This window comes from Budorcas taxicolor, chromosome 17 (assembly GCF_023091745.1).
Source record: "Budorcas taxicolor isolate Tak-1 chromosome 17, Takin1.1, whole genome shotgun sequence".
NCBI lineage: Eukaryota > Metazoa > Chordata > Mammalia > Artiodactyla > Bovidae > Budorcas > Budorcas taxicolor.
The window spans coordinates 46183091-46204169 of record NC_068926.1 but is presented as its reverse complement, the minus strand read 5'-3'; the positions used below and the strand labels follow the sequence as shown (position 1 = coordinate 46204169).

At 52.6% G+C, this 21079-nt stretch overlaps 1 protein-coding gene across 1 annotated transcript in view; it reads left to right on the top strand.

The window, feature by feature from the left end:
• The window catches only part of ADGRD1 (adhesion G protein-coupled receptor D1), a 184614-nt gene that overhangs the window by 140121 nt on the left and 23414 nt on the right, over positions 1–21079 (top strand). Inside the window, exons 17-19 of the mRNA XM_052654827.1 lie at positions 12499–12602; positions 14229–14340; positions 16867–17020. Coding sequence (XP_052510787.1) covers positions 12499–12602; positions 14229–14340; positions 16867–17020 — 370 coding nt within the window. The remainder of the gene's footprint in view (positions 1–12498; positions 12603–14228; positions 14341–16866; positions 17021–21079) is intronic.

The following is a 21079-nucleotide window of genomic DNA, read 5'->3' as shown; positions in this document are numbered from 1 at the left end:
GCAGGTGCGCAAACACAGACGCTAGAACCTCCCCCATCTCCAAGGACTGACCAGCAGGGGTCGCTGGGGACCGAGGAACAGAGGCTCCCACTGTCGGGCTGCTCAGGTGGGCTGGTCCAGGCAGGATCTGGGGATAGGGGCAGGTGGGTTTCTTGTTGAAGCCACGGGAACCGCAGTGTCCGACTTATGAATGGAATTTATAGGCAGGGAAATCAGAATAGGCAGGATTTGGAGGAGGTGAGAACAGGGAAACTGGAACAAAGGCTGAAGGTATCTTGCCTTAGGGGGAATTCAGTCCTTTCTGTGTCTGGGATCCCCACCTGAGGCTTGCATTTCAGAGCACAGGCTTGCTGTCTAATGTGGGAAAGCTGTGCTATGACAAACAGTCATGGTGATGGATGAACCTGGTGATGCCCAAGGTGAGGTGGTGGTGGGCCCAGAACTGGCGGGAGTGCTGGAGGCCCATGAAGCACAGCTCAGACTTTCTCCAGGGCTCTGGCCCCTGGCTCCCTTGTGGGCTCTTTCAGAGCAGCCTGAGTGTGGGCATCTATCCTGGGTGGGGGCAGGAGCTCTGTGCCTGGACAGGTGCCCTTGGAGAGCTGGACCCCAGGGGCCCCCTCACCTTCCCATCAGCCAGGGAGCCTGGGGAGGGAGCAGTTTCCTAAGACGGGGTCACAGCCCGTGGTCTGCAGGCTGACTTTGGCCCGTAGACCTGTTCTGGTTAGCCCTTTCGTCCATGAATATGAAAGTGTTAGTCGCTCAGTCATGTCCAACTCTTGCGATCCCATGGAATGTAGCCCGCCAGGCTCCTCTGTCAATGGGGTTATCCAAGCAAGAATACTAGAGTGGGTTGCCATTCCCTTCTCCAGGGGATCTTCCCAACTCAGGGATTGAACCCAGGTCTCTCGAGTTGCAGGCAGAGTCTTTACTCTCTGAGCCATCAGAGAAGTCCCCCATTTGTCAATATTTCTTTAAAAAAATATTTTATTGAAGTATAGTTGATTTACAATATTGTATTTATACTGTTCAGCAAAGTGACTCAGTTATGCATATATACCTATTTGTTTTCATTATGGTTTAATCACAGAATATTGAATATGTTTCCCTGTGTGATACGGTGGACCTTGTTGCTTATCCATCCTATATATAACTGTTTGATCAGCAACCCCAAACTCACAGTCCTTCCCTCCCCCAGCTGCCTTCTCCCTTGGCAACCACAAATCTATTCTCTATGTCTGTGAGTCTGTTTCTGTTTCATAGATAAATTCTTTTGTATCATATTTTCAGTTCCTCATATAAGTGATATCTCATGATATTTGTCTTTGTCTGAAAGACCCCGATGCTGGGGAAGATTGAGGGCAGGAGGAGAAGGGGATGACAGAGGATGAGATGGCTGGATGGCTCAATGGACATGAGTTTGGGTGAACTCTGGGAGTTGGTGATGGACAGGCAGGCCTGGCGTGCTGCGATTCATGGGGTCGCAAAGAGTCAGACAGGACTGAGCAACTGAACTGAGCTGAACTGATTTGTCTTGGCTATTGGAAATAGTGCTGCGGTGAACTTAGCGGTGCATGTACCTTTGTGAATTATAGTTTTCTCCAGATACATGCCCAAGAGTGGGATTGCTGGATCATATGGTAGCTCTAGTTTTAGTGTTTGGAGGAATCTTCCTACTGTTCTCCATAATGGCTTTACCAATTTACATTCCCAGCAACACTGTAGGAGGGTTCCTTTTTCTCCACATCCTCTCCAGCATTTATTTGTAGACTTTTAAATGATGGCCTTTTTGTCATTTGTCGATACGTCAAAATTCAGTTATTATCTAAAATTTTGGATTTCTAGTTTTCTTTTTTTTTAAAAAAAAAAGGAAAAAAAGATCTGACCACAGAGAGCTTCCACTCCTGAGCAAGCAGTCATGGCCCCTGCAGGCAGGGGTCTGCAGTGCAGTTCTCCAGAGCCTCCCTATCGCCTTCCTCACACTAGGGGCCATTCATCGTCATGTTCGCATTGTGCTTTTAGGGAGGCAGCAAAACGCTGCTTATTCTTTTCTAGGGAAGAGAAATGACATCTACTAAGAGGAACTTTAGGAAAAGAAATGAAGATAAAGACGTTTCTTTTTGGAAGAATAGTCTTGCTTGTTTATTATGTATGCAAGCTCCCAGATGGCCTCATGAATTTATATAAGCTGCCTCTCTGAGGGCAATGGTGTTTGCGGTCTCTGACTCAGAGGAGCCCATGTCCTGAAGCAAACTCCAGGTTTTTCTGGGCATTTCTAAATCTAGCCACTGGTGGGAAAGGAAGGGCATGGCTAGGGCACACCACGCCTTCCTGACACTGGAGCTGCAGTGGTGGTGGGTGGGGGCACCTGCTTTCACCAGGGCCCCTCCCCCATCTCTGAGGGCCCACGTCCACCCTGGCCAATGGTTAGAGGATCGCCTGGGTGGGCTGCAGCCACCTGAGGCCGTGCCCCCAGCTCTGGCTGCCAGGGAGGGCACAGGGTGGGTGTGGGGTGGAACCTAATTACAAGGCAGCCTGGGGCTAGTGAACTGCCCCCTCTCTGAGCTGTATTTGTGGTCCTGGTGGGTGTATCAGAGACAGACTGGGCCAGGATTTAGTTGGTGCTGGCAGAGGGCTCAGTTCACCATCAGGAAGTGATGTCTCCAAGTGTGCACATCACTTACTCTGATGAGCACCTACTATATACAGCTCTATCCCTAAGCAGCAGCCCCATTCTGTCTCTTGGTCAGTTGAATGCTTGGTTCATCCCCTGACACTCTGCATGGCTCTGGGCAAGTGCCTTCTCTGAACCTCAGCTTACCTGCCTGTGACATGAGTGGGGACCCTCTCCTTGTGGAGTTGTAGTAGGAAGTCAGATGCATCTCAGCCCTGAGAACTGAACTCTAAGCACCCAGTTGTGAGTACTGAGTTCTGAGCACCCAGCCCAAGTACTGAGCTCCAAGCACTGAGTCATGAGTACTGAGCTCTGAGCACCCCACCCCAGGCACTCAGGCTGACTGAGACTGCAGTGATGTCAGCAGCGGCACCCGCCTGGGATGTGGCCAGTGGAGCCATGTCAGAGAGAAGTAGGCACGGGACTGGGGTGCCCTGAGCCTGGGGACCCCAGACCTCCCTACATGGCAGTGTCAGAGCACATGTCCCAGCATCGTCCTTCTCCTTTCATTCTTTGAAAGGACAGCAGGGTCCTGTGCTCTGAGCACAGAGTCCAGACTACTATTTCCCTGTTAATGGGAGTCCTGTAGGAGGAGGGAGCTGAAAAGTCTCTTGTTTTGCCCTTTTCTCTCCCAGGGTGTAAGGCCTCACCCTGTGGGTTTCCACAGAAGGGGGCTGTCCTAAATGCCTTTCTCTTATGGATCCAGAAAGTCTCCCTACATCACGCCTCAGGTCCCTGGTCTGTTATGTAGCAAAAGGGGGAGCTGACAGGCCCCCACTGGGTCCTGGCTCATCCTCTGGGCTCTGACTTGCACACCCGCCCTCTGTGCGTGTGTGTCATTTGCTCAGTTGTGTCCGACTCTTTGCAACCCCATGGCTCCTGGGTTCTTGGGATTCTCCGGGCAAAAATACTGGAGTGGGTCGCCATTCCCTTCTCCGGGGCATCTTCCAAACCGGGGATCGAACCCAGGTCTCCTGCATTGCAGGCAGATTCTTGACCATCTGGACCACCAGGGAAGCCCGCCTGCTCTCTCCCTTTTGCAGATTCACCAGCCAAGCCCTTCCAGGCTGTGTGTGGACTAGGAACTTCCTCTTCTGACCCTGCACCCTCCATGGAGCCTGAGAGCCTGGGATGGTGCTGAGCTGGGCACTGGGGACTGCGAAGAGTGCCTCCCTTCTCCCTCCTCCCCACCCCTACTCACTCCCATCTCTCCCCCTCCTCCCTCCCCCCTCCCCTGCCCCCCCATCTCTCTCCCTCCCCCCTGCTCTACCCCTCCCATTTCTCTCCCTCCTGCCTCCCTCCAGGGCTCCCAAGGCCCTTTCCTTGAGTCCTCGCCTTGCTGCCTCTCTGGGGTGGGCATATTGGCTGAGCGCTGGGGCTGGGCCACTGCCTGTCACCCATCTCTCCCCCTAGAACCCCAGGCATGCAGGCACTGGGCCAACCTGGGAAAGAGTTGCAGGAGGAGGGATCAGAGGTTCGGGGAGCTCGGCTTGTCCATGAACCTGACTCTGCTGTCCTGGGGACAGTGCCTCGCTGTGGGCTCAGCACCCCCTCCTGGCAAATTTAATTATCCTCCTGTCCTTCAACCAGACCCAGGCTACTACCTTAGAGGAAAAGCAGCCATTGCTTTATTTATCCTAGACTCTTCAGAGAAAGCTCTGATCTGGAGCTGCAGGGGGAGCTGACAGTGGGATCCCGAGGACTCCTGTCTCCGAACCCCCCTCAGGAGGGAGAGCTCGCTCCCTTGGGGGAAGGGGTGGTGAGGGTAGCAGCCAGGAGCGAGGATGCAGGGGTGGAGTCAGGGTGGAGCCGGGGGCATCTCCATCTCGAGGTAAAAAGACTGCTTTGCGGCCCACCTGCCAGAGGGAGGACAACAAGGGGGAGAGACAGAAGGCAGGGCAGAGAGCCCAAGGGTTCTGTAGCCATTCAAGGTGGTCAGCTCTGGGCTGGAGGACTGAGCTGGGGACTGAAGTGTGTTCTGACCCAGATTGGGTGCACTCTGCATTTTTTGTCATAAACATGATGGATCACCACGTGGTGGTGGGAGAGGGGATCCTCTTGGAGAAGTTCCCTCCACCCATGTCAGGGGTGAGGGGCCCTACAGGAGCCCGAGGACTCCTTGCAGGACTGAGACAAAGCCAGGGCCAATTTCTCAGGCTATGTTTGCTGTAAAGATGCCATGCTACTTGGGAAAATGCACTAAATAGCACAGAAGACAGATGTGAACTCCGGGGCCCCATCCCCTCTCGTGTCTCCCAGCCCCCTGCCCAGAGTAGGGCCGACTCTGTCACCTCAGAGACAGTCTCCGTGTCACCCTCTGTCCCTTAAACACAGAGTTGTGTGCTGTAAAAACCAGTCTGTGCGTTTGAGAGACGTATCAGCACATCCTGGCGACTGCTTCATCTCTGTCTATGTGGACCTGCCTCATTCATTTTCACCACTGGGTCCCCCTCTTCCCCCACCCTCAACCCAGGGATTTCTCTAAGCCTCTGTGGACCCATGTCAGGTGACAACAGTCTTTGGCTGCTGCAAACAATAAATATCTGTGAGCAGACACCCTTTCCGGCACTGCAAGTGCGTCAGTAGGACAAATCACCGCAGTAGACTTGCTGGGTAGAGCAGCCCAAGGTTTGAACTTCTCGTAGGTGCTTGAAGCCACCATTTATGGGGAGGTCTGCTCTGGCCTCGCCTCTGTGCAGAGAGCGTCGGGGTGGCTGGTGTGTTGGCTCGGTGTCATCCCATCGTCCACCTGCCTCCCGCAACAGTTGCTCTGTGTATTTTGCAATCTCGGTCTTAAGTCCCCACCCCATCCCCACCCCCACATGTAAAGCTGGAGATCACACAGCTTCCAGTTAGCATCTTGGGAGCTGGCAGCCTCCCAGCCCTGCTGGCAGGCTCAGGGGCAGAGGCACGGACTCCCTGACTCCCACGGCCCAGCTGCCCAGGGCTGGATGCAGGAGGGATCCAATCCCCAGGACCCTAGGCATGTCTGGATCCTGGGCCTTTGCTCTCAGACCCACCCCTCCCCCTGCTGGACTCAGCATCCTAGGGCTGACCAGTGCTGGCTATTCCTTGGGGCCCTGGCAGGAGATGGGAGGGGTGAGGCCAAGTGCCGTCCTCTCTCTCCTTGAGCCTCAGGCAGCTTTCCTAGCAATGGCCTTGTCTCTGCAGCCTCCTGCTGGCAGCTCCTCCAGCCCGTGGCCTTGGCTTCCCCAGGTGACCTCTGACCAGGGCAGGTGGCTTCTGGCTGTGATTTAATTAATACCTGGGTAACACATCATTCCTGTGGCATCTCTGTTCTCCTTTGCAAACATTGCCCTGAATTAAATTACTCATTTTTTTTGAAAGGCTAAAGTAGTTACTGTCTTCCCAGTCAGCCTCAGACTGGTACGCAGCTGTATGACTGAGTGGAGATGGTTAAGACAGCCCCAGGGGCCTGGTCTGGGTAACAGGGGAGTGAAACGGCTTAGTCCTAGTCCCCGGCTGACTCTTCTGATGAGGTGACTCGCCTGAGGAAGGCAGGTCGATGACACCTTTTTAAAGACATGGACCCAAGTCTTCATGCATCTGGTAGGGTTTCTCCCCCACCAGTGCACCCCTGTAGCCCACGATGGTACCCTTCAAGCAGCCAAGAAGCTTGGAGCTCTGGTCTCATTTCCATCACTGGAACATAGTGAAAGTCACCTGCAGGCTGGACTGCGTGCAGAAGGTGTTGCTAGTGAAACCCACAGATGATTAAGCCCAGGGACTGTTGTCAAACATCGGCTGCCCAGCAAGCCACATGCTCCTCCTGTCCAGGGCTGAAGGAAGGCACATGGTTTAGCCAGGGTCAGAGGGGACCAGCAGAGGGGCAGGCTCCAACAGAGCCTGGGTCCCAGCAGAAGGTAGACCAGAAGGCAAGATGGAGCAGGCCTTGCAAAGAGCCAGAGGTGCGGTGGTGGAGGCAGGGGAAACTGACGGAATGCAGGGTCCAGGAGCACTGAGGGGCCGAGAGCATCTACAGCCGGGCTGACCCAGCGAGTGGGCTGCATGCTCTCAGATTGTCCCCAGTTGTCCTTCACTCTGCTCGGCCACAGGTTCCCTTGACAACTGGCTTCCTGCCGAGCCCAGCCAATCAGAGACAGGCATGAAGTGATACCCGTCTGCTCTCTGCTCAGATGCTCCTATGCCGCCCATGGCCCCTCCGTGGTCCCTGCTCCCGCCGTACCGCCCTCCATCCACGACCCCAGCTCAGAGGACAGGCCTGTTGTGTTTCCAGCTCTTCAGTGGTCCTAGCTCTGCTCACATCACCCCCTCCTGTTGTCCTTCCCACCCTACAAGGGTAGAAGTTCTTGCTGTGGCTGTTCTCTGGGGACTGTCCCCATCATCTCCTTTTCTGAGGGTTCCCATACTTTGTCCTCCACTTCCTATGTTCAGTCCCCTCTGCTGAATTCCTGGGAAGGCCTTCCTTTCCTGTGTGGACCCTCCTGAAAGAGTAAGTGAGTAAGGCGGTGAGGTAGATGCTGGCGGGACAAAGCACTGGGGGGCTTGCAGACCCAGGCAGGAACGAGGATTTCATTCTGGGCGCAAGGGTACCCAGGAGGTGGGTGAGCTCAGACCCACGTCTGCTGGGTGGAGACTTGGCTGAAGATGGTGTGCAGTCAGGGAGCAGCAAGGCAGTCCAAGAAGTAGAGGAGGTTAGGATGGAGGCTCTGGAAACTGAGGATTAGGAGAGATGTATGCCTAGTGTTAGCAGAAGAGCCAACAGGACTGGGTGGGGATGAGCTTTGAGGGGAGAGAGAAGACCTGGAATGACTCTCACATCTAGGTACCCCCTCCTGTCCCCGACAATCACCTCCAGCAAGGCCTCTGATTATTTCCATCTAAGCCTGATCAAGCTCAGAACTAGTGACCTTATTTATTCAGTCATGTATTTATCAGTATCTGTTTGTGCCTTTGTTCATTATCTGCTTTCCCTACTGCAGGTTAAGCCCGAGGCTTGGCACTCAGTGGGTGCTTAATACATGCTTGCTGCCGATGGGGGTCCAGGCCATCTGGGGTCAGTCCAGTACTGCCTTGCCAGCTGTGCACTGATGGGCAGTCACGTTTCTTTAACATGAGAACTGGGATGCCACTCACAGCCTCCTCTGCTGGTTTGGTGCCTGTATACAGTAGATGCCCAATAAAGGCACTTCTGTTCTCCCCATCTTAACCATCCAGTCTGCTGTGAATGCTTCATGACCCCAGGTGAATCTGATCTTTGGTTCATCTCTTGAACATCTAGAGTTTGCCAGTCCTTGTCAGAGGCTGGGGATCTGAACAGGAGCAAGACAGACAACCCTTGTCACCATGGACCTCACCACTAGAGTGCACCCTGCTTCCGGTTCAGGAGGTCCTTGCCTGTCCTCTCTGTCTGCTTCCGGTTGCATGTTGGGGCCAGTGTGAAGCCCACTTTCCCTCCTATCCAACTTCACAAGGCACAGGCTGTTGGCAGCTTACGGTGGAGCCATGTTTAACACAGGTTCACTTAACACACTGGCAAACCAGTGGGCTGAACATGCGTTAAAGTTATCAAGCTCTTATATAAAAAGAGAGGGGGAGTAAACCCTTCAGGCAAGCAGAATCTCTCAGATTATCCCAACACCAACACACACATTCTGCTCTGTGGATCTGACAGCTGTTTTAAACAAGAAAAATCTGAAGACCCCGACTTCTGCAGGCAGGTTCCTCCTGTGGTCTGCCTCAGCGTTACTCAGACCACTGTGCTGAAGAATGATATATGAGGTTACCTGCACAGACCATGGCTTGTAGGGGACCTGAGAGGTTTTCAAAGGCCCTTCTGATCACCTCTCATTTTCCCCTCATAGGCTTGCTTTATCATGCAAGTGCCGTTTAAAGTATGACCTTCCGATATATTAATAGCTTGCCTTATGCTCTGTATGAGCATTTTGAGACTAGCTAAGAAGGCAATGGCACCCTACTCCAGTACTCTTGCCTGGAAAATCCCATGGACTGAGGAGCCTGGTGGGCTGCAGTCCATGGGGTCACTAAGAGTCAGACACAACTGAGCAACTTCACTTTGACTTTTCACTTTCATGCACTGGAGAAGGAAATGGCAACCCACTCCAGTATTCTTGCCTAGAGAATCCCAGGGATGGGGGAACCTGATGGGCTGCTGTCTATGGGGTCGCACAGAGTCAGACACGGCTTGAAGTGACTTAGCAGCAGCAGCAGCAACCAGGATGATAGCTCTGCTCAATGGAGGAGCCTTATCTCATTTTTAAAGTGTTCCCTATTGTGGTTGGCTTAAGGCTGGCTTTGGTGGGGTTGGTAAAAGCTGTGATGAAGAGTTGGTTGATGGTGAGTTTTGATTAATGATAAGGTTGGTTGATGGGTTGAGTTGGTTGATAATAGAGTTGGCTGATGGTGGGGTAGATTGACAGTGGGGTTGGTTGATGGTGAGATTAGTTGATGGTGAGGTTGGTTGCTGGTGAGATTGACAGATGATGTGGGATTGGTTGACGGTGTAGAATTGGTTGATAATAAAGTTGTTGATGGTGAGGTTGATTGATGGTGAAGTTGGCTGATGGTGGGGTGGGTTGATGGTTGAGTTGGTTGATAATAGGGTTGGTTGAGGGCTTCTGTTGTAACTCAGATGGTAAAAATAAATTACTGCAATGCAGGAGACCCAGGTTCGATCCCTGGGTCAGGAAGATCCCCTGGAGAAGGGAATGGCTACCCACTCCATGATTATTGCCTGGAGAATTCCATGGACAGAAGAGCCTGGTTACAAAGAATTCTTTGCATCGGGTTGCAAATAATCAGACTGAGCAACTAACACTTTCAGTTTTTCCACGGGTTGGTTGACAGTGGGGCCGCAGGGCATATGGTAGAGTACGGGGCAGCTGTGGGTATGAGGCTAGGGCTGGACTCTCATTTATCAGAAGCGCTAGGCAGAGCCTGTGTGCAGAAAGCAGGTAAAGATTTCAGTGAGTGTGGCTGGCCAGGTAGAGCCCTCACATCTGGAAGCTTTTATGCTGTGCAGTGAACCTCACATGAGCCCACAGGAAGCTCACTAGGGCTCTGTGAATGGAGGAGGTAAAGTTTCATTATTTTTCTAAGAGGTATACACACAATGATGGAGATTAAATACATATTTTATGGTGGATCAGTGGGGGAGTCAGGGGAATAGACTTGAGGGCTCTTTCTGCCCTGAAACCTTCAGCAAATGAACCCTCATTCTCAGTAGTACCTGCTGTTCTCAGAGCTGTGGGTGATCAGGCAGTGGAAGTTTCAGGAACGTGATCTCTGTCCTCAAAGAGCCTCCCATCTCTCTGGGAGAGAGAAGACTTCCCCCCATGAAATGTGACTGGTGTCAGAGAGTGGGATGCTCGCACTGTGGGGATGTGAGATGTTTGGGCAGCAGAGCAATGAACAGGGAGGGGGACGAGCTGAGACCTCAGGGTGCAGAGGACTCCATGCACAGAACTTGTGCTCCGGGGCCAGACTAGGGAGGGGACTTCCCAGCGGCAGTGGGGTGAGCATGTCACCAAAGCCAGCCTACCTTGTTGATACAGACATGCTGTTATATTTCATTTGCTGGCATTTCCACTGGTCATTTAAGTTAATTTCAATTTAGTGAGCACTGCTGAGGTCGACCTCAGTTTCTAAGAACAGTCGATGGCCTGCTGATGTCTATAAACTCTGGTAACCAACACTTCACACCTTCTCTAGGCAAGGATCATTGTAACGATGGCAAGACACTTCTATTGTCTTATGAGACAGCAAGGAAAGATGACATATTCAGTATAATGTTAGTGTTTCCTCTTTGGGTTTTCATTTCCCTTTCTCAAAAGCATCACTTGAAGTAACAGCACTTCTAAAGATGTACTCTCTTCCCCTCCCCCAAAGAGTTTGAGAAATGCCAAGTTTAACACAGTTCTCTCTTGCTATATATATATATGTGTGTGTGTGTATGTGTATATATATATATATATATATATATATATATATATATATATATATATATATATATTCACCTGTAGGATTTCTCAGAAGCCTTAGATTGCTTATATTCACCAAAACATCTTTAAAAGCAGACAGAGAGTGCAACTTTTCTGAAACTTATCTAAAACCAGAAACGTCATTTCACAGAAGACCAGTGACAACATCTCACAGGAATTAGAGTGTTGAGTGATACCGTGTGGGAGCGTGGCTCCAGGAATATATTTCCGTTCGCCTTCCTAGGGGATCTGATGACTTGGAGCACCGTGTGTTCCATCTGCAGATGGGGAAGTTTAGGATTCAAGATCTTGTGATGTTACTGAGAAGGAAGGCTGCTGGAGTGGCCCCACCCGCCTAGGAAGCTTGCCGTGCTGCAAAGATAGGAGTTGCTCACAAGGGCCCTGCCTCGACATCTAGGGCTGCTGGGTCCAGGCTTCAGCCTCCCCCGCCTCCCTTCAGCCAGAGATCGGAAATGTTTCCTGACCCCTGGGGATGAGCTGAGTGACTCAAATCTGAAGGAAGTAGACCCCATTGAGTGACGAGTCCTCAGGCACAGACCTGCTGGCTCCCAAATTGTTCCTTGCGAGCCACTTACGTTTCCTGGTGGGGCCTCCTGTGCCTGTAGCATTTCCTGCATCCTGGCCAACAGCCCTTTTACAGATCTCAGTGTTTCCTCCTTCTGTTCCTGGTTAGGTCCCAGGTGGCTCAGTGGTAAAGAACCTGCCTGCCAAGGAGATGCAGGTTCATTCCCTGGGTTGGGAAAATCCCCTGGAGGAGGGTATGGCAACCCAGCCCAGTATTCTTGCCTGGAGAATCCCCATGGACAGAGGAGCCTGGTGGGCTACAGTCCATGGGGTCACAAAGAGTCAGATGTGACTGAAGTGACTTAGCATGCATGCTCAGGTCCCAATGAACAGGGAAGAAGGTAGTTTAGCTGGAGGTCAAGGTTCTGGGTGTCCTAGACAAGGCTGGAGGGTCCTTGATGTCCAGGGCTGGACACAGATGCAGAACGAACTCCAGGCTGGGTCTTTGATGCTGGTGGAGGAGCCATGAGCCCCAGCAGGAAGTGTAGTGCAGCGACCTCTGCCAGAAGCTGGTCTTCAAGTTGTGTGGCTTAGGGAGCACGGAGTTTCTTGGATCCCAGGTTCAAATGTGTGTGACCTTGAGATCCTAGCTCCTGGAGTCTTGGATTGGTCTCTTAAATGAGCTGTGGTTTCTGTCACCATCCTTTGTGACTTTGCATCCACTTAACCCACTGAGTTTGTTTATGCTGTATTTGACATCAGGGATAATAGCAAACTCTTATGTCGCTCTGAGCATCTTACATGTTTAAATTCATTCCTAGGTCATTGACTGAGGACAAGGGCATGTTGCGACTTGAACCAGGGCCTATGGGTCAGGCTCTTAAGCAAACACTGCATCTCCTGGGCAGCTGTGGATGTCACATTCTCGACAGGGAGGCACAGAGCAGGCAGGCTGCATGGGGATGGGTGGGGGAGGGGTAGGCAGTAGGCTCACAGAGACTGGTAGGTGGAGGAATCTGAGTGACTGGTGGAGCCTTTTGGAGCGTTTGAAACGTACAGAACCAAGAGCCAACATCAAAGGCCTCGCCCTCTTGATGGCAACAGCAGCGTATCTGGCAGAGGCAGGGACTGTCAGTCACCACCAATTCAAAACGGCCCGATGACTACCTGGTGCTCAGCTGTGCATTAGCCCGGAACCCTTTCCAACCTGACCTCTACCCCCTCTCCTCAGTCCGGCTCGGGCGGCACTAACCACTGGGCCAGTTCCCCTGTAGGACCTGGACCAGATGGCTGACCACCTCCGCTCTGCTTCCCGCACAGCTCACACGCGGACACCAGGTGGCGCTCTCGTCCATCAGCTACATCGGCTGCTCACTGTCCGTGCTCTGCCTGGCAGTCACGCTGGTCACCTTCGCCGTGCTCTCGTGAGTCATCTTCTGCTCTCCCCCGGGGCCCAGGAGGTTGGGCAGCTTCGTGCGAATGTCAGTGCCACCCCTGCCCACCTCGATTTCCCTTCTGGCCCTTGTACTGGGCTGGGGGTGGGGGTGGGGCGGCAAATGCTGGCCTCCCTTTAGATTGTGCAAACGGTGTGTGACAGGTGGATGGTTGTTCCTCAAGTACATTTTGTTTTGAGATCTGGGGTGTGGGGGGCCTGTGGGGTGCTGGAAAAGACGGAGGAGAATGGAGGGGCTGTCGAATTGGAGGGCACCTGGCTTGAGCTAAGCCGGAAAGTTCTGAAAAGGTCCCCAGCCCACAGGACTTTCTGGCCTTTGACCAGCTGAGTACCAGAACAGAGGACCCCGCCCCCTCGCCACCCAAAATGTTATTATAGCAGCCAGATCCTTGTGGGGCTGGGCTGCTGGAAGCCCCAGGGGTAAGATCCCTGGAGGGCCCCTTCCCCCGGCTGAAGTCACATCAGTCTGGTCAGAGCTTGAGGATACCCCCAACTCCCTGCCACCGAGTGGATACTGGCAGCTAAGTCTGCCCATGGCTCTTTCAGGACTGGGACGGAAAAACAAGATCAGAGCCGAGAGTCTGGGCAGTCAGCTGGGAAGATGGGTTTGCACACTCCCCTCAGAGCTGTTGGACCTCTAAGGAGGGCATGTTACTCACACCTGGATGGGCCTCAGTCTCAAGGGGTGCTCAGGTGCTCATGGGGTTCCTCCTGGAAGTTGGCACCTCTCCTCACCTGCCCTGTTCCCTGAGGACACTAGTCACCTGAGTGACTCTGTCTAGGGGGGTCCCTGGTTTGGTTTGTCCAGGGGCTGCAGCCACAATGGCAGGGGAGGCTGTTAGCTTCCCTGGGCCCCTGCTGCAGCCCACCAGGGACCTGGGCACTCTGAGGGGCAGAGCGGGGGTACCCACTGTACACAGGAGCTTCTGGCGGGATCTAAGCCAGGTGAGAGGAGATGGAGGCGGGTTTGGAGGGGCCTCAGTTTTACACTCAGAATGTTCCTGCTTTGATTCCCTTGTTTCTCAGCTATTTACTCAGCAAGTGCAAACCCATCACTCCCGCCCCCTACTCCAACCCACCCAGGCCTATAGTCACCTCTGAAGATGCAGTTGCACCCCAGACAGTAAAAGCATGCCTGATTGGGGGCGGGGGTGGGGAGGCAGATGACAAGTGAGGATGCGAAGGCCTGAACACACATCTCCACAGCTGTCTGAGCCCTGAGGGCAGTTCAGAGAGGAAGTGGGGCTCCCTCAGGCTCAGGAAGTTCTTTCTTAGGGGAGACCCAGGGAGGGACTTTACTGCAGAGTAATAGCTGTTGCAAAGACCCCAAGGATGGAGTGGGCTGGGGATCTTGGAGAACCAGAAAAAGGGGTCTGTGACCAGAGGAAGGAAAGAGCTGAGTTGGAGTGATGGGCAAGGGCCAGGTCCTGCAGGGCCTGTGGAATGAGCTGGGTCATTTCCAGGAGTAATAGCAAGGCACTGAGGGTTCATAACTGGAAGTGGCGGCACCCAGGCAGGCTTATCAAGGCCTCTTTGGTGGTCCTTGGAGGAGCAGTAGGGGGCAGCCACAGCTGATCCAGTGCCTCTCTGCCCCCAGCTCGGTCAGCACCATCCGGAACCAGCGTTACCACATCCATGCCAACCTGTCCTGCGCTGTCCTGGTGGCCCAGGTTCTGCTGCTGATCAGCTTCCGCTTCGAGCCGGGCACAGTGAGTGGGTCCCCTGGGTCCTAATGTGTCCACAGTGGGCCTCCCTCCCATCCCCTCCTCCCACCACCAGGGGGCCATCAGCAGGGGTGGCACCTGCTGGTTTCAACTCCAAATTCAGACCACTAGACAGCCAGGCTGTGGTTCCTCTGGGAGAGACAGGGAAGATGACCGGCATGAACTGGCCTCCCTGCTCACATCTGTCTTGGTAGTGAAGACAGGAATGGCCCTGATTGCATGCTGGGCGCTGCGCTGAGGGCTTATGTAGATCCACTCAGGTAATCCTCGTATCAAGCCCAGGAAGTGATGCCACAGAGGCAGGACTGAGGCACAGAGGGTTACAGTGACTCGCCCAAGTAAGTGCTGACCAAAGTCTGACCTCGTGCAGTCTTGCTGCAGACACTGCTCTCCATTTCTGCTCTGACCGCACACAGCCACACCCCTCCTCTGACCACCCAGGGCAGGTGCTCTCCACAAATGGGCTGTGAAGGACTAGACCTACATTTCTGTACCCTTTGAATCAGGCAGGGAATTCTCTGGGGAGCTAAGAAGTCTTAGATCTCACAGTAAGTCAAATGCTGAGGCCAGAATGACCCAGGCATGGGTGACGTGGGTTATAAGCCTGGTTGATGAGAAGAAGAAGCAGAGATGGGCTTGCTCTACGCTAGGACAGAAGGAGACCCGAGTAGTATGAATCAGTGGTCCTGGGATACAATCACATTTGGCTAAAGGAAGATGAACTCTTTATCCCCCTAAGTGAGGGTCAGCAGAGCCTCTTATCCTTATGCCCAGGAGGGTCCTCAGCCCACCTGCCTGTCCTGGGGCTGCTGCCTAAGGCGAGATCCACTCTCCTCTGCTCGCAGGTTTAGGGGTTCAACCAAGCATCTAAGAAGTTCTTGGCTGTGCTGTGGACAGATGAACCTGCACCAGCCTCATTCTCTCCTACAGGATGCTTTTCAAACTCCACTGTGGATCATCACATGGGATTTTCTTAAAATGTAGATTCAGGTTCAGCAGGATCTGGCGTTCCTGTTTCCATCCAGCATCTGGGTGATTCTCATGCTGCTGGCCCGAGCCACACTGAGAGGAGTGGGCTCCCACGGTGTGATGGCAGCGGGAGGAGAAGTGGCCCAGGCATCCACTGTCCAGATGATGATCCCAGGGACCCGGGAGTATTCTCCCTCTCAGAGCCCATGTGTCTGAAATCCCAGGCAGGGCTCCAGTGGGTGGATCTGCTTGAGTGATCCACCCATTGGATGACCTCTGTGACAGATAGGAAAGGTGACTATGGTGGCTGGTCTCATCAGAGCCTCTGTGTGTGTGTATAGGGGATGAATGTGCTCCCCAGATGAAAGGGGAAGCTGGTCCTAAAAGACACAGAGCCATGAATACTGGGACCACAAAAATAATAGATATGTCCCATATTTATATCTAACTTTGACAGAACCTGGTGACAAAAACACAGCCTTTTAGCAACTTGTTCCTTTTTCTTCCCCTAAGAATTAACTGTCCAGGGGGCCTTGGGAGGACAGGACATAGAGCCCTCACAGAGATGGTTGTTCTTGGTTTTCATCTTAGTTTTCCTCCCTGACTCCTGGTTCCCTGGTGCTTTGATCTGAGCTTAGGGTTGGGTGGCTGTGGACTTACAGAGAGCATAGGGGCTGGGGCGGGGTGGCGGGGCAGGGGAGCGGTGTGTGAAATTTCTGATCGAGGTCCCAGGGAGAATCTGAGGCCACGTGGCTGAGCCTGAAGCTGTGGCCGTGACACTAGGAGCAAGAGGGACCAGATGCCCCGTGATGCTCTGAACAGAGGAGAGGAGCACAGCTCCCAGTCAGAGAGAAGGCAGGTGGGCCTCCTGGATATCAGTGCCCCGAACACCAAGAAAAGCAGACATTACAGATAGTTTGAGCATCTCTGTTTATTACACACCATTGAGGGTAAACTCCAGAGAAGCAGCTGTGTCGCTCAGGCTGTTCAGCTCCAGGTAGGTAACCAACACCTTGAAGTAGAGAAGTAAAACAGACACGTCACATGCTGATTTCTCTCTTCCCCTCAATTCCATTCCCCTCATACACTCTGCTCTGCAGCACCTCCCGGCTGCAGAGCCAAGGTTACTTCATAAGCTCCAGGCTAGGGTCCTTAAGTCTGGAGCTATGAGGGAAACCCGCTCGCTGATGGCTCCGCCCACTCCGGAGCTCAGGCCATCTACCTGGCCAGTCACATGCCTGCCCCTGAACCAATCCTGTGGCAGGGATGGGGGTATTTTTGCTGATTGGCCGGGCCAATTCCCTGCCCTCTCATGAACCAATCACTGTGCCTGGAAAGGGTTCTGATTGGCTACTGCTTGAGTCATGTGCTCCACTCAAATCACTCCCCCCGGGAAAAGCAAAACATGACTCTCCAGAAAGAAATGAAGCCACATGACCATAAGGCCCCCAGAAAATCTGTGGAAGGAGGTTGAGACAACGGCAAACACGCACTGCTCACACCCTGAGAGAGCTTATTTTCTATGCATTGCTTTGATCCTAGGCCCCGTGCCAGGTGCTGGCCATGCTCCTGCACTACTTCTTCCTGAGCGCCTTTGCGTGGATGCTGGTAGAAGGGTTGCATCTGTACAGCATGGTGATCAAGGTCTTCGGATCAGAAGATAGCAAGCACCGCTACTACTATGGGATAGGATGGGGTAGGTGGGGGTGGGGTGGGGAGGTGGGGATGGGATGGGGCCGGGGGCAGAGGTGGGTTGCAATTTCATCTTCATGTGAAACACCTTGAAGAGGCCAGGTACTCTTAGTCTTGAACTTCCCCACAACTCTTTTTCAAAAAAGTCAGTTCCCATGGGGAGTGCTTTGGAGTGTTCTATTCTAATGGTTGGCTTCCCTTCTGTCTAGAAAAGATCTCAGAGGCATGCTCCTGAGCCAGTGCGGGAACAGTGGCCTGCTTCTCTTGGATCGACACCCAGCTTTAGTGTGGGGTGTTGGGTGGGGGAGGTAGCCTCTAATACCACAGTATATGGGTGCCCTGGGGGGAGGGCAGTCGGGTCCCTGTGTTCCCAGCCGGTCACACGGCGGGTGGACTCTGTAGACTGTGGGTTGTGGTTGGCGGCGGAAAGGAATTCCGATCTCTTGGTTGCTCTTACTTGGAATAGTTTCTGCACCGTGGTGCTAGGGAGAATGAGATATGCAGGCAGTCTGCCCCAGGGAGATATTGTGGCTTTGGATTGGGCCCCGGGGGAGGGCGTCTGTCTTGTTAGCCATGCCTGCCTGGAGTGGAGCAGCTTGTAGCCCAGGTGTCCTAGTCTCTCTGTTTTCCTCTCTGTTTTTAGTAGGTTTTCTTGAATAAATTCTTAATTTGCAGCAAGCCCTTAGGAAAATTTACAGAGACTTTATATGCTTATGTTTTTTTAAAAGCTAACTTTCATCAGTCACGATGGTCCTTTATCCTGGGAGTTACCTCCCCATCGACGTGACTCCTTTGTGAACTTCCTCGTTGCCCATCTTGAGGTGGAGCAGCAGAGCACAGGAGACCCTGCTTCCTGCCAGAGTAATGGACACCTGGTATTCTTGCATTTGCTATAAAGCATTAGTCCATCATCAGGGACCTGCTACTCCTTTCTAGTTTTCTTGCAATAGGTTTAATTTTCACAGTCCTCGTGGTGCAGGGAGCAAACAAACATTTTATTTTGTGCTTTGAGCTGGCTAACGGAATGGGGAGAGAGGAGACTCACGGGCCCCACTCAAGCATAACTGTCTCCTTCCATCCTGCTGTGACTCCCTGAAAGAGGCGGGTTGCTCCTGCCTGATTTCTTCATTTAGTAAGCATTTAGTAAGCTTACTAAATGCTGCATTTAGTAAGCATTTACAGGATGATGTGTGATCAACCACCTGTGATGACTAGTTTCTTTATGGAAATGGCCATACAGTTTAGATTGGTGTGTACGTGCCCATGCACACACGTGCACGTGCACACATACACACCCCATAGCCACAGCAAGGACAGTTGAAATGAATTAAGCGTGGACTTTGTCTCTGCAGTGACAGGAGCCATCTACACTGGTTCAGGGTAGAGGTGGGGTCACAATCCAATCCAGCCATATTAGAGGAAAAACAATGAAATATTTGCCAATATATAACAATGGAGAAGGTTTACATAAAATTATGGGGTTCTTTTTAAAAATGAGGAGATCTGGAAACCCTGAGTTTCCATTCCTGCTTGAAGCACTGGCTGTGACTCTGTGGTTTCTGGTCCCAGTGTCTTCCCTGTGGGTGTTCTTAGGTCTCCACAGCCTCCATCAGAGACTCCCTGCAAACAGAGGGCTGGGATGGGTTCCAGCAGGCCTGCCATCTCTGTCTCCAGTCTGCGTCCCCTTAACTGATTTCATCAGGGCTCAGAACTGCATCCTTCCTTCACATTGGTTAGACTTAGCTCTGGGCCTGAGTACAGACAGTCTGCAGGTGGCTGGACTCTCTCGACCTGCAGTTATTAACTAGCAGGAAGCTGCAGGCTGAGCCAAGGCCCTGGGAGGTCACACTATAGGAAGGATCCCCCAGAGAGAGGCCACTTCCCTAGAGATTTTCAGTCTGCTCTTACAGAGACCTTCAAACGGTATCATTTTTTGAAACTCAAGGATTGTGGTTTTAGCTGACTTGGAATTGGGGGTGTCCCATGAACAACCTACCCAAGGTTTTTCTATACGTCAGGCGCTATGCTTGAACTTGTAAGGTGGGTGAAATGTAATCTCTGTCCTCAAGGAGTCCACCTGGGAACTGGGAGATGAGGTGAGTGGTAAACAGTTGAGTGTTTGTTTACATGACGGTGCAGCAGACGTGAATCTCTGACCACAAATTCCGAAGTGGTCAGAGAAATGATCGTAAACTCAGAAGCGAAAGAAATGCAGCTTGCTTCATTTTTCTCTGTTATGACTTCATTTCTTTTGTGAGCGTCCACTCATCTAGGCTTCCCTGGTGATTCAGATGGTAAAGAATCTGCCTGCGATGCAAGAGATCCCAGGTTCGATCCCTGGGTTGGGAAGACCACCTGGAGGAGGGCATGGCAACCCACTCCAGTATTCTTGCCTGGAGAATCCCATGGACAGAGGAGCCTGGTGGGCTACAGTCCATAGGGTGGCAAAGAGTCAGACATGGCTGAGCGACTAACACTTTCACTTTCACTCACCTAGGGTTGGAAACTTCATCGTAGTTCATTTTGGACCCTGCCTTTCTCTGAAATTGTGCTGGTGTTCCAGGGAAGTAACATAGTACCAAGCTCTTGGGAGGTGTATCAGGACAGGCTAGGTCATGCTGCCATAACAAGCAGCTTTCAACATTGGTGGAAAACAGCAATGTTTGTCTCCTGTGTACACTGTGTGTCCTCAGTGGGCTGGTGGGTGCAGAGGGGCTCTGCTCAGGGCAGTCCCTCAGCAGCTCAGGGTGATGGGGAAGTTGCTGCCTTGAGCCGTAGCTGGGTGCTGTAAGAGAGAAGATGGTCCAGGTGGATATCACCCTGGAAATTAAACACTTAACTGATAGAGGCATGTGTCCCTTCTGTTCACAACTCACTGCCCAGGAGTTGATGATCCAAAAGCCTTGGATATGAAAGTGCAGACCTCCTACGTGTCCAGAGCAAGGCATCCAGCCTCAGTGACTTCTACCAGAGGGTGGACCACTTGTCTCCTGGCATTGTTAGCTCTCTGCCCCTTTCTGCTGAGACATCCCTGCCCCTCTGTTGGATTTCATATTATCCATCCTCTCCACGCGTTGCTCCGTGTGTCCAGGTTAATATTTCATAGCAATGCTCCTTATGGTCACTCCTTACATCACCCCTCCCCACTTCCCTGGGTCTTAAGAGGCAACAGCCAGTGTGGTTCCTCTCAAAGGTCACCACATTCCAAAAAGAACACTGCTTTCTTTAAAAGATTTATTTATTTACTTAGTTTTGGCTGTTCTGGGTCTTTTCTGCTGCGTGGGCTTTTCTCTAGTTGCAGAGAGTGGGGACTACTCTCTAGTTCCGATGCATGGGCTTCTCATTGCTGCAGCGTCTTCTGTTTCAGAGCACGGGCTCCAGGGCATATAGGCTCAGCAGTCGTGCCTCCCAAGCTCCAGAGCACAGGCTCAGTAGTTGTGGTGGATGGGCTTAGTTGTGCCACGGTATGTGGGCTCTTCCCGGACCAGGGATTGAACCCATGTCTCCTGCATTGGCATGTGGGTTCTCTACCACGGAGCCACCAGGGAGGCCTACAGAGAGCACTTCTTGAGCTCCATATGGTCAGCATCCTTGGACAGGGCCAGAGGGACTTCAAGTTGTTTGCGGAAGCAGGTCACGTGTCTGCATGGGTTATTGAGGTGTGAATTTCAGATGATAGCAACAGTGGAAAAGACATCTGAGTTTGTTAGTAATAGTGGAGGTTACTGTACAGAGATAGGCTTTGTACATCAGTGCCTCCTGGATCACGTCCATGCCTCAGTTCGTGTGGTCCTCACAGTAGCCTGATGTCACCTCCATTTACAGAGTGAGAACCTGGCGACCCAGAGAGGTTCAGCCGAGCCCTTGAGGCTGCGCAGCTGGTCCAGGGTGGCCCTGGGGCTACAGCCACGTGTCATTTGGCTCCAAAGCCCAGGCTCTTCCTACTGGCTGATGTCTGCATCCTGCTCCCACGCTCCTCCTCCTGCTGCCTGTGAATTTTCCTTCTTAACACGCTCACCTGATCCCCGTGGCTCCTGCAGCATGTTTCAGAGAAAGCAGAGAG